General features: G+C 41.2%; 1 protein-coding gene across 5 annotated transcripts in view; it reads left to right on the top strand.

Annotated features, from left to right (window-relative positions):
- The window catches only part of WDR59 (WD repeat domain 59), a 77,022-nt gene that overhangs the window by 47,058 nt on the left and 17,364 nt on the right, over nt 1–12,600 (top strand). For all 5 annotated transcript variants that reach the window (XR_009692082.1, XR_009692083.1, XM_061137788.1 and 2 more), the window contains exons 15-18: nt 1,584–1,679; nt 1,835–1,991; nt 2,660–2,729; nt 7,619–7,772. Coding sequence is in view for 3 of the 5 variants with exons in the window: in XM_061137788.1 (XP_060993771.1) it covers nt 1,584–1,679; nt 1,835–1,991; nt 2,660–2,729; nt 7,619–7,772 (477 nt within the window). In the remaining 2 variants the exon portion in view is untranslated. The remainder of the gene's footprint in view (nt 1–1,583; nt 1,680–1,834; nt 1,992–2,659; nt 2,730–7,618; nt 7,773–12,600) is intronic.

Raw genomic sequence — 12,600 nt, 5'->3', positions numbered from 1 at the left:
TCCTCAAGCTAGGATGATATGCCTTCTTTGATCTGAGCAGCATCATATGTGAAATCAGTGAAATTGTCCCAATGACACCAGCTTGACCTGACTGCTGTTCATTTTTTGCCTAGTTCGTATTATACTCACTTGATTGTTCCATCTTCTTGGGGTATGATAGGTAACCAGGAAACTTTTTAAGCTTCGTAAGAGTCTCTGAAATGCTAATTACTCAGGTTTTGTGATACTTGACATCTTGTCCTTGGAATCTGAACATTTTGTTGCCTCATTTGAACATATAAAAAAGATTTTTCTATTGGTATAAAAATGATAGGATAAGGAATTGTTTTAAAGGTCTAGTTTGGTGGTATCCAATAGAAATGAGTGTAGACTGCTTGTAATTTTCAATTTTCTAGTAGCCATCCTAAAAGAAGTAATAGGTAAATTAATTTCAATAATATTTTTATTTAATCTAGTATATCCAAAGTGTTATCATATCCACATGTAAAATTTATTGGGATAGCTTTCTTTTTTTTTTTTCCTTTCTTATACTAAGTCTGTAGCTTTTTTGTGTGAGTTTTGTGTTTATGGCACATCTTGATCCAGACTGGTCAAGCATACTTCATGTGCTTTAGCCACATGTGGGTAATGACTTCCGTGTTAGACAGTCCAGGTCCAATTTACATGCCTGTTTTCAGTATGTGTATGTCAATTTATACCTATAGCTGCTGCTAATTCGCTTCAGTTGTGTCTGACTCTCTGCGACCCCATAGACGGCAACCCACCAGGTTCTGCCATCCCTGGGATTCTCCAGGCAAGAACACTGGAGTGGGTTGCCTTTTCCTTCTCCAATGCATGAAAGTGAAAAATGAAAGTGAAGTCGCTTAGTCATGTCCGACTCTTAGCGACCCCATGGACTGCAGCCTACCAGGCTCCTCCGATACCTATATCCTTCTCCGATACCTATAGCATGTACTTTAAAATGTTAGAGTTTATATTTTTAAAGGATCAAAAAAAAAAGGTACTTTCTAATTTTCACTAAAGTGACATCTGGGAATTCGCTGGCAGTCGAATGGTTAGGACTGTATGCTATCACTGCCAAGGGCCTGGGTTCAGTCCCTGATTGGGGAACTAAATCCCACAAGCGGCAAGCGCAGCCAAAAAAAACCAAAAAAGATGGAATCTATTCCCTCTGTCATGTAGGTATCACTTTGAACAGTTTTCAGTTCAGACTGGAGGATGTTACTTCTAAGTGGTACTGAGATTTCTCATGGAGGAGGGTGGGGTGGGGGAGAACCAAGGAGTAGAATTCGCTATTAAGGAAGAATGGTCATTCTAATACAAGAAATGTGCCATCTCAGAGTCAGCGTGTGTGCGTGCCCTGGCAAAGGAAAGGGCTTCTGAAGGAGCAGTCACAAAGTCACAAAGGAGTCTTCTCTCTGAGCCTCTTAGACAGGTGGAAAGCAGCGTGTTGTGTTGGCAGCCTCAGACACAGCCACATTCCGGTCACCGAGCATCATTGCTGCTTCCAGTGCTTCTCACAATAAAAGCAAATCAGGAGGAAGAATGTTGCTCTTCTTGACTGTGTATTGTGCCTTTTCTAGATCCTGAAAGACACCTCCCTGCAAAAAGTGAAACGCAACCAGAGCTGTTTGGAGCCCTGCCTGCGCCAGCTCGTCTCCTGCCTCGAGTCTTTTGTGGTGGGATCCTTGTTACCTGCCTCTGCCTGGGGCTTTTGTTTCCTTTCTCCTTCCTAAAGTCCTGGGCTCCCTGATCTTGTAATAATGCATCCTATTTTGTAATTCATCTTGAAGACCGATGATGGTTTTTAGTCTCTTTGACTTTAAAATTTCAGAACCAAGAAGACAGTGCTTCCAGCAACCCCTTCGCGCTCCCGAACTCTGTCACGCCGCCCCTACCAACGTTCGCCCGGGTAACCACCGCCTACGGGTCCTACCAGGATGCCAATATTCCCTTTCCCAGGACGTCGGGGGCCAGGTTCTGTGGGGCAGGTAGGTCTTTTTTGGTTCTCTGATTCTAGATTTTGAGGGAAAGAATGTCTATATAAAAATTTCCATCAGAAAATTTTTCTTAGTTTTCTGAGAACTCAAAAGATTTCCATCATAGTGTTATCTGAGCTGGACTGGCATTTGTAGACATATTCTAAGAATGTTTAGCAGAGTTATGGTCTTAACTTTTTTCATTCTGATGAGTGTGTATTTGTGTCTTGGCTCAGAATATTGAGAATATATGTAGGAAATATAAAGCACCTGTGAAGACTTTTCCAAACCACATACATCCTTGTCTCTCCTGGATCCTAGAGATTCTTTTGTGGGGGGTGGGGGGCGCTGCACTGGGTTTTCGTTGGAGTGCACTGGTGCTCTGGTTGTGGTGCCTGGGCTTAGTTGCCCCAAGGCATGTGCGATCTTAGTTCCCCAGCCACCCACATCCCCTGCATTGGAAGGCAGATTCTAACCCCTGGACCACTAGGAAAGTCCCGATCCTGGAGATTCTGATCTTTGTCTTAAGTACAGTTGCAGTCATGAGCCCATGCAACTTAAAATACTAAGTATTATCCTTCAAGTATGTTGAAGTAGACAAAAGATTAACCAGTACTGTCTTAGGATTTCCCACGATCAGCTTCATGGCCTTGATGTGCATGTGTGATGTCTCCTTACAGGGTACCTGGTGTATTTCACAAGGCCCATGACAATGCACCGAGCAGTCTCTCCTACCGAGCCTACCCCGAGGTGAGTGGGGGATGCAGGCATAAGCTGCATTCATGGGCCAGAAGTGAGCAGACATGTGGGAATTTGCTTTTGGACAGTTTGTGTTAGTTATCAGCAAGTGCTCATTATAAAATTTATTCCCAGAAGATTAAGGTTCATTAAACTGCACCTAAGATGAGATTTCTACTATTAAGTTACGACTGGGAGGAATTGCTTGATAAAAGCTGATAAAAGTGTGCTTGTCAAAACAAGGCAAATGCTGTTTTAATGTGTTGTCCCCCTATTGCTAAAGTATTATCTGAACGTTAAATAATACTAGAAAAATAGCAAAAAAGATTATTTATAGTCCCATAACACTAATAGGGTAAAGTGTACCGTCTGGTGGCTCAGATGGTAAAGAATCTGCCTGCAGTGCAGGAGACCTAGGTCAATCCCTGGGTCAGGAAGATCCCCTGAAGAAGGAAATGAATGGTTACTCACTCCAGTATTCTTGCCTGGAGAATTCTGTGGACAGAGGAGCCTGGTGGATGTAGTCCATTGGGTTGCAAAGAATTGTACATGACTGAGCAGCTAACACTTTCACATTTTTCTTTCAGCTTTAATTGATCATTCCTAACGTTACCACACATGTGTAGTGGATGTGCAGCCAGCCATCCCTAAAATCAATCTATAACCTTGTCATTATACCAGAAAGAAACTTTGAATTCCTTAGGGGTCACCCTAGTTCCCAAGTCCCCCATTCCTCTAGCCTTGAGCAAACGCTTATCTACTTTCTGTCTATAAATTTGCCTAACTCTGGACAGTTCATATATATGGAATTATATATGTGTTCCTTTGTTACTGACTCTTTTTACTTAGTATATTTTTAAGGATCATACATGTTGTAGCCTGTATCAGTTATTTCTTTTTATTGCCAAATAATATTCCATCACAGGTGTATATACCATATTGTATTTATTCACTCAGACCAGTCAACAGACATTGGCATTGTTTCCACTGTTTGGCCATTACAAATAATGCTGCATGAACATTCTGTAAAGATTTTTGTGTGGATATGTATTTTTTCATTTTTCTTAGATACGTACTTGAGAGTTGAGTGACTGTATCATATTGTAAATTTTTTTCTTAATTAATACACTTTATCTTTTAGAGCAGTTTTAGGTTCATAGCAAAGTTGAATGTAGAGAACACATACCTCTGACCCCATGCATTTTCAACCACCCCCATACTAGTGGTTTTTTAACTTAAATATTATGCCGAAGTCTTTTGGTTCTGCAGTCTGATGGCCAGAATAACTTGGAAACACCCTTGCTACAAATACCTGGTTATACTGTATATGATATAATTAGCAAACTTAATAATGAATAGCTAAGCTAACAAGAAAGAAAGAAAGTTCATGAGCAGATGATACTGCTGTCCTGGGAGTTTGCCTGTCTCTGCAGTAACCCAGGCAGATGAGAAATTGGCCCCACAAGAACTGGGAGTTAAATGCCAGAGAAGCCCCTTCATGACACCAGCTTTGTTATTCCAAAGGCTGGACTAGAAAACAAGTACCTACTCTTAAAGGGAAACCACAAATATCTGTATCTGAACTTTGGGTCAGCGGGAAAATGTTCCAATTAGAACATTTTTTCCTACTAACAGTTTTTTTGCTGAGGTATAATTTAGGGTACACAAATGTGAAGTCTGTGCCTTGATGACCAGCATCCAGATCAATATATAGCATTGCCCTCACCTCTCCTCAAAAGTTCCCTAGTCCCTTTACCTAGAGGAAACGACTTTTCTGCTTTCATCACTGAAGTTTAGTTTTGCCTGTGCTTGAACTTCATCTATATAGAGTCATGCAGCATATAATATTTTATGTCTGGCTTCTTTTGCTCAACTTAATATTTTTAAAATTGATTTCCATATTATTGTGTGTATCAGTAGTTCCATTGTATGAAAGTAATATAATTTGTTTATTCATACTCCTGTTGATGGACATTTGGATTATTTCCAGTTTTTATTTTTATTGTATGTAGACCTACACATACAAGTCTTTTAATGTACATGTGTAATAATTTCTCTATCCAATAAGTAGATCTTTAGGTCATAGGATACATGTCTGTTTAATTTTATTAGAATTGTCAAAAAGTCTGTCCCTAGTGGTTGTGCCATTTTATACTCTTCGAGCAGTGTTTCAGAATTCTGGCTATTCACATCCTCTCCAAAACTTGGTTTTTTTAGCCTTTTCGACTTTAGCCATTGTGGTGGTGTATAGTAGTATCTCATTGTACCTTTAACTTGTGCTTCCATGATAATGACTAATTGTAGTAGAGTTGCAGCTCTTAATATGCTGCCTTGGTGCAAGCTGTAACCCCCCTCCTTGGTTACCTTGCAAAGGTTCCTGTGGGCCCATTAGTGGTCCTACTCAGCCGTTGGTTGGTGCCATATTGGGCCCCTCCCCCAAGCGACCAACTGTCAGTGAGTGACTGTTGGTGGTCCTGCTCAGCCATTGGTTGGTACGGCAGTGGGCCCCTCCCCTAAGCGACCAACTGTCAGTGAGTGACTGTTGGTGGTCCTGCTCAGCCATTGGTTGGTACGGCAGTGGGCCCCTCCCCCAAGCGACCAACTGTCAGTGAGTGACCGTTGGTGGTCCTGCTCAGCCATTGGTTGGTCAGTGGGCCCCTCCCCCAAGAGACCAACTGTCAATGAGCGACTGTCAGTTGGTTCATTCAGCCAACAGTTAGCGGAGTGGTGGTCGTCAGGCTGAGTGAGGTCAGAGGCAGATCCCAGTCTTCTCCCCGGAGCCCTTCAGCTCACCCACTGGCGTCCGGCCCAGGCCTTGAGGTGGCAGTGAACCTCTCCACCATTACTGCCTCTGTGACCTAATGTCAGCCACAGTCCAGTAACCTGGCCCCACCATTTGGGCGGCCTGAGGAGCCTGAGGGCCTGTCGGGTCCTGGTACCTGACTCCCTCGGCAATGACAGCTGGGGACCTGGCCCTGAGGGAGCCACCAACTGAATATACCTCCTCTTAGACAGGACCTGGACCTCAGACAGTGAAAGTTTTGCCGAGAGACTGTGCTCCTTCTTGTCAGAACAGAGAATAATGTTTGTCTAGTAGAGATTTACAGGAATGTCATTACCCAACCTCAAGAACACAGGATCTGACACCAAGAAGTTTGCAGCAACTGACCCCTCCCCTCCCTCACTTCTCCTGTCAAAGGGCTTTGCTGAGAACTCTTGGGGAGTTTGGGGCTTTTAAGGGACGAGCCATCCATCTCCTTGCAGGACCCTCAGCAAACCTTTCTGTGTTCCAAACTACAACATTTTGATATTGCTTGACCTCGCTGTGCATCGGGCATATGGACTTGCATTTCAATAACATAATGGTTTGTTGTTGTTTAGTTGCCAAGTTGTGTCTGATGCTTTACGACCCTATGGACTGTAGCCCACCAGGCTCCTCTGTCCATGGGATTTTCTAGGCAAGAATACTAGAGTGGGTTGCCATTTCCTTCTCCAGGGGATCTTCCCAACCCAGGAATCAAACCCATATCTTCTGCATTGGCAGGCAGATTCTTTACCACCAAACCACCCGGGAAGCCAATATAGTCATGGTGAACAGCTTCGTGTGCTAATTGACCACTTGGTTATCTTCTTTTGTGATGTGCCTGTTCTAGTATTTTGTATAGTTTTTTTTAGATTATGTTTCTTATTATCTGTTTGTGGTTCTTTATCCATTCTGATTGCAAATCCTTTCCTGGGTGTGTATGTTGATTTTCTCCTAATTTGTGACTTGTCTTTCTCCCTCTTTAATGATTTTCATTTATTAGCAGTGTTTAATTTTACTGCAATTCAGTTTATCACTTTTTAAGTGTTAGGGTTGGTGCTTCTGTGTCTTGTCTTAAAAAAAAAATGCCTGCCTACCCCAAGGTCATAGAAATATTGTGTGTTCCCTCTTAAAAATTTATAGATTTAAATTCCTTATTTAAGGTCTGTAATTAATCTCGAGTTAATTTTTGTGTATGTGAGGTGGGGGGAGTCAAAGGTTTTTTTTTTTTGTTTTCAGTAGAGATAGATAGTTGTTTTATATATATAAGTAGCACCATTTATGGAAGACATTTTGGTCTTGTCAAATTTGCATTGATACCTTTGTTGAAAATCAATTGACCATATGTTTTGAATTTATTTCTGGACTGTATTTTCTCTTTGATTTGTTGGTTTCTCCTTATGCCAACACTACACTGTTAATGTAGGTTTGTATAGTAAGTCTTCAAATCTGGTAGTTAGGTTCCCTAACTTTATTATTCTTGTATAGGATTGTATAATTTCTGTAAAAATAGGAATCAGCTTACTGGTTTCTACAAAAAAAGTCTGCTCATGTTTTGCTTGAAATTGCATTAATTCTGTAGATCAATTTGGAGAAAATCAACACTTAAACAACATGAAATCTTCTGGTCTATTAACACAATGTATTTCTCTGTTGTTTTCAGTCTTCTTTAACTTCTCTCAGCAATATTTGTATTTTCAATGCACATCTTTAAGTGTGTCCCTAGGTGTTTAATGTGTTTTGATGCTATTGTAAATGCAATTTTAAAAATGTTTATTTTCCAAATGTTTGATATAAAGAAATACTATAGATTATTGTAGATTGACCTTGTATTTAAATACACTTACTAGTTTAAGTAGTTTACAGATTTCTTTGACTTTTCTGTGTACATAGTCATAGAAACATTCTCTGCTTCTGCAGATAAAGCATTTTTCAGTTCTAAAATTGCTATTTGACTCCTTTTTGGAGTTTCCATCATCCCCGCCCTGTTATATCCATCTTTTCCTCCTGATTTCATCAAGTACTAAGAATGGCATCACTTAGAACCATGAAAAGATTGAAGAAGCCAGTATAGATAACCTTGCCTTTTCAACCACAGATCTCTCTCGGCCTTGTCTGCCTATCACACTGGCTTGATTGCGCCCATGAAGATCCGCACAGAGGCCCCTGGGAACCTCCGTTTGTACAGTGGGAGCCCCACGCGCAGTGAGAAGGAGCAGGTCTCCATCAGCTCCTTCTACTACAAGGAGCGGGTAAGCGGCTAAGCCATGGCCTTTGATACCTATCCTTTCCCTAGACTCTTGTTCTTGGCCTCCCTACCTACCACGCGCAGCACCTATTAATAAATTAGTGATCCCCTTGTGGTCTTTCCCTTTCATACTTAGTATGTTAGAGAAAGACCATTGCTTTCTTCCTTTCAGTTGGTTTTAGCTACTGTAAATTGTATGGGTGTGGGAGAGTGTGTGACTGGTTGTTATAATCCATACTCTTCCCTCCCTTTAACCTTGTCTTTGTGATCCCCATTCATGAAGTCAATGCCCATCCTCTCAGAATCATGTAGCTTCAGGTCTTTCTGGGTATTCTGATGTTTGTTAGTAAATTTCGGGATGCTTCAGTAGGCTTGGTATCCTAATATATTTGGAACTTCATGGTTGTGGGAAGTTTTAAAGTTGACCTCTAAGAGATTTTATACTTTTAGTAAGTCTGCACTGAAGTACCCATTTGAATGGACCACTTTATACAAAAATCACCTGAAACTGTCTCTTTCTGTTCCTGCTTCTTAAGGAACTCATTGTCCCTAAAGTAGCTATTAAGCTGTCAGAAACCTTTGGTGACAAGAGTGTAGAGAATGTCAGCAGAGCGTGGGAATGGTTCTGAGGACTTTTTGTGTTGTCAGGTTGAGTCTGGCTTAAACCGGCTTTTAACTGACATGTATTATTTGGTTACCACCGAGTTACTCAAAAACTCAGTCCTTAGTAATACATTGTTGCTTTCTCCTGCTAATTGAGAAATGATAGATTGACTATAATTAAAATTTGCATTTTTTGAATTGCTTAAAACCCCAATTTCCAGCAAGTGTTAGAGGTGTCTTCACTTCAGTTGCAGTGTAGTATCTCACCTTCTTGGTTTGCAAGATAGTTGGCTGTCTCTGACTTGATCAGGTCTTAGGGTTGTATGTGACAAGTGAGTGGCAGGAACTGATGCCTTGAGACATGACTAGAATTGGGCAAAACCTTCAGTCGAATAGGGAAAATGATTTTTTGTTGCCTTTCTGGCCAACTCCGTAGTCCCCTTCTTTGCATCACTGATGGAGTTATCAACCCTCCCCCCACAACTCAACCCCCACAACTGTTCACAGACCTTTTAGAACACTTCTGTCTTCCTAGGTGCTTTACATTCAAAGAAATTTTTATTTCTTTTTCTGCAAGCTAGCAGGTAACTGGTGAGATGCTTTAATAAATGGATTGGAACTAAGGCATTTTATTATTGATGTAATAGCCAAACAAACTCGCAGTTGGATAAGTGTGGGAATTTTCTTTAGTGTCAGAGCCAGGTTGAGGAGATCTTTTAGTCAAAAAGGCAGTTCTGAATTCTGTTTCAAATCACAGCATGCACTACTCATGCTTGGGTTCAAATTGGGCAGCACAGATGGACCCGTGATAGTATGTAAAGGCTGTGTTTCATCAAGATAACTCCAGTTCCAAGAAGGGACCTCTCCTAATGCAGAAGCATTTGTAAAGCCTACATATATGTTTTTGATGGTCTGGCCTCTTTTACGACAGAAGCCGTAATCATGAAGAGGGAATAAAGTCCTGTAGATAACTAATTACCTCTTATCAGACAGGATCTGGATTGTGACATTTCAGATTGGGGTGTTCCCAGTGTGCTACTTCTTCCTAGAAACTGGGCCATTTTAGTCCTCTAGGATGACACAGTAAGTGATTTGTGAATTATATTTCAGACAGTGGCCAAATAAAATAGGGAGAAATAGTTTTACTATAATTTCATATGAAACTATTGTATTGATGTATAACATGTACAGAAAAGTTCGCAAATCATTGGTATGTATTTCAGTGAATTAACAGTCATACAGGCCAAGAAATAGACTATTCTAGGAACTCTAGAAGCCCTAGGGGAGGAAGGCACATTTTAGTGGATGACATATAGTAATTATTAGGAAATTGCTGATATTTAAGCATTTTTTACCTTAAGAAAAGGTTTCATGTGGTTCAACTTAGTAAGTTAAAATCAGTTAGTAATAACTGGTCAGGCAGTTATTTTGTGATGAATCTGAAATAAATTCATAAATTCTCCTTTGAAACTTGTTCACGTCCATCCCATTTACATGGGGCATAGGGGAGGAATTAAAGGTACAAAATATGCTACAATATAATGCATAGGCCATCTTATCGTCCTCACAGAGGACGATAATGGTTTTATCCCTCAAGGAGTATTTTCTGATTCTTGGTGTCTAGTTTCAAATGTCAAATCATATCACTTTTATTACTTTCGTCCTGAAAACGATCCTAGTTTACTAAATTTTTTCTGTGCTTGTCTTCATTTTTAGCTCAAATTTTGTCTCATACATACTTTTATTCTTATTTAGATCTCTACACCTGAAAACTTTAAATGAGTAAGAATAAAGGAAAGGAATATAACTGCATTAAAGTATAGCATTGAAGGAATGATAGAGTATTTTGGAGATTGAAGAAAAAAAAATCTCTTAAAGCTGTTGGGGACTAGTATTCATTTCACTTGTTTTTGTGTGTTTTTAACCTTCCCTACTTAGGTCATCTTGTTTTATCACCGAAAGGTTCTCCAGATGGAATTCCAATGTTCACTCTTAAAATTTTTTTTAATGTGAGAGAGGTTTTAAAAAAAAGGACACATTAAATTTCATAAGAAGTTAGAAAGCACAGGGAGATACTAACTTTCATTTGGTAACTGGACCATCAGTTGATGTCACTAAAATAGCTTTAATGTAAAAACTAAGGAGGTCCTGGTTCATAGAATAATTTCTGATTTCCAGAAACAGTGTTTTGTGCTCCCAGTTTCACACTGATGCTTGAGTTGTTAGCAAGAGCCTTCCTCTCCCACAGGCTCTCGCTTCCTCGTGGCACCCCTCTGAGGATGGCCCTGGAGTCCCAAGATTGAAACTCCAGTCTCCCCAGTGGACCCCAGCCATACCAAAAACAGTTTAGTGTTGAGTCTGTTGAGGAACTTCTTCCTGTTTAGGAATGAGAATCTTCTCGCGCATACATGTGCTCTTGAAGGGGAAGCAGAGTTCTCCACCTATTTCTTACGATCTTAATTCTTATAGGAGAACCACAGGTCTCCATTGTCGTTCCTCTGTCAGAGCTGTGTGGACATCAGCCTCCTGATATCTTGAAACATGTTTCGGACTAAAGGACAATGACATTGAAGCTGTGTTTGGAATGTGATGGGTTGGGGGGTGGTTGAGGGCTTCAAGTACTGCTGTGCTGAGGTTCATGTTTTTCAGTTGTTCCCAGCTGGAGTTTGCAGTATATTATGGTACCTTTGAATCCATCAGATGTGTGGGAAGCTTTCATTTTATTCTATATTTTTTCCCTTTTAATTTTCTCGGTGTTTTTCTTCCCTCCTCCTGGGTGTAACGTTTTCACGCACAGATGTCTCCTCGCTCTGCCCGGCGACGTTGGTCCATACAAGCAATTAACGACTTCCCGGTACTGTGCGCTGTCAAATGCTCTTCTTAACTAATCTTGTCTCTGCCCAAAGGCCCAAGAATAAAATGCCACCTGCCTGGCTTTGAGGAACCTGAAATGACAGTCTGGCTGGTCTTTAGGACCAGCATAATCAATTTCTCACTCTTAGGAGTCAGGTCCCAGGGACTGTCCCCTGGTTCTATCAGTTTCAAATAGTTGAATACTGATATCACTAAGGATTATGAATAGACTTCTTTGAAAATGAAGCTAAATGCTAGATTTCTTGGAAAGAACCCTGATGATAAGCCTTTAGTTCACCTGATTTCACTTGGAGTATTTGTATAATTTCATAGAACTTTTAAAAGCCCATGTTTGGCATGGCGGGGCAGCAGAGGAAGATGTAAGAGGCTTCTGCCATTCTGTCTCTGTTTTTATCATCTTGCTTATCGAGTTCAAAGAGGGAAGTGCCCACCTGCTTCCTTGGCGTGATACTGAAGCTAGATTTTAATCCTTCGGGAATTTCCTGGAACAAAATTTTTTCCTTGCCATCAATATTTTGCATTGACAGTAGAACTTCTGCAATGGACATCTTCTTTTCCTTTTCTCTTGCTGACTCTCTCCTCTTCTGTCTTCCTCTCCCACCCGCTTCATGTTTCAGTCGTGCCATAGAAACCTCAGGCTGTGCAAGGCAGCAGTCTTGAGGCTTTTGTGTAAATTTCCTTATAGGGGGATCGTCCCGTAGCCTTTTCATATAAAAGCCAGTTGAAATCAGGAAGCCTGATTAGCAAGTGCCGCTGCTGCCCAACACCTTGGAGGTGGAGCCACCTCTCTGACCACCTTTCCTCAGAGAGCCTGTCCTACCAACCCAGCTGCTGTGTTTCCACTGATTTTCCAGGAGTCCCTGCTCCCGCTGCTATTTACATAGGAACTCATTTTGACTCACTTCCCACTCTGCTGATTATTATGCATTGTTGATGGGGTTGCTGCGAAGCAGTTGGTGGCTTATTCTTGGGCTGTTTTACATTTAACCCATTTATTGGCATCAATGTTGCCTCCGATTGTAGCAGTAACACTGGTGGTTCAGTCGCAAGCTGGCTATTGGTTGTCATTCAGTGCTCTCTGCACCAGTGCCTCCCTCCTCGCCCCTCTCTCCCCACCCCAGTCCTCGCTGTCCTCTTTCCTCTAATTCCATGAACACCTTCTTGGTCTGTTCAGAGGAGCATCCCGGTCTCATGGTGTGTTTACTTGTCTGTCTTGCTTTGTCTCTCCTCCCTTGATCCCTGCTCATGGAATCTGTGGGGAAGGGGTGTTTTCTATTGATGGGGCATTGAGATGACCTAAGAGAAGTGCAGAGTCCTTTGCCTCCCAGAGGTACTGATTTTACTGCACAGAAAAG

This window comes from Dama dama, chromosome 4, assembly GCF_033118175.1.
Source record: "Dama dama isolate Ldn47 chromosome 4, ASM3311817v1, whole genome shotgun sequence".
Taxonomy (NCBI): Eukaryota; Metazoa; Chordata; class Mammalia; order Artiodactyla; family Cervidae; genus Dama; species Dama dama.
This window is presented reverse-complemented; position numbering and strand designations above follow the sequence as displayed.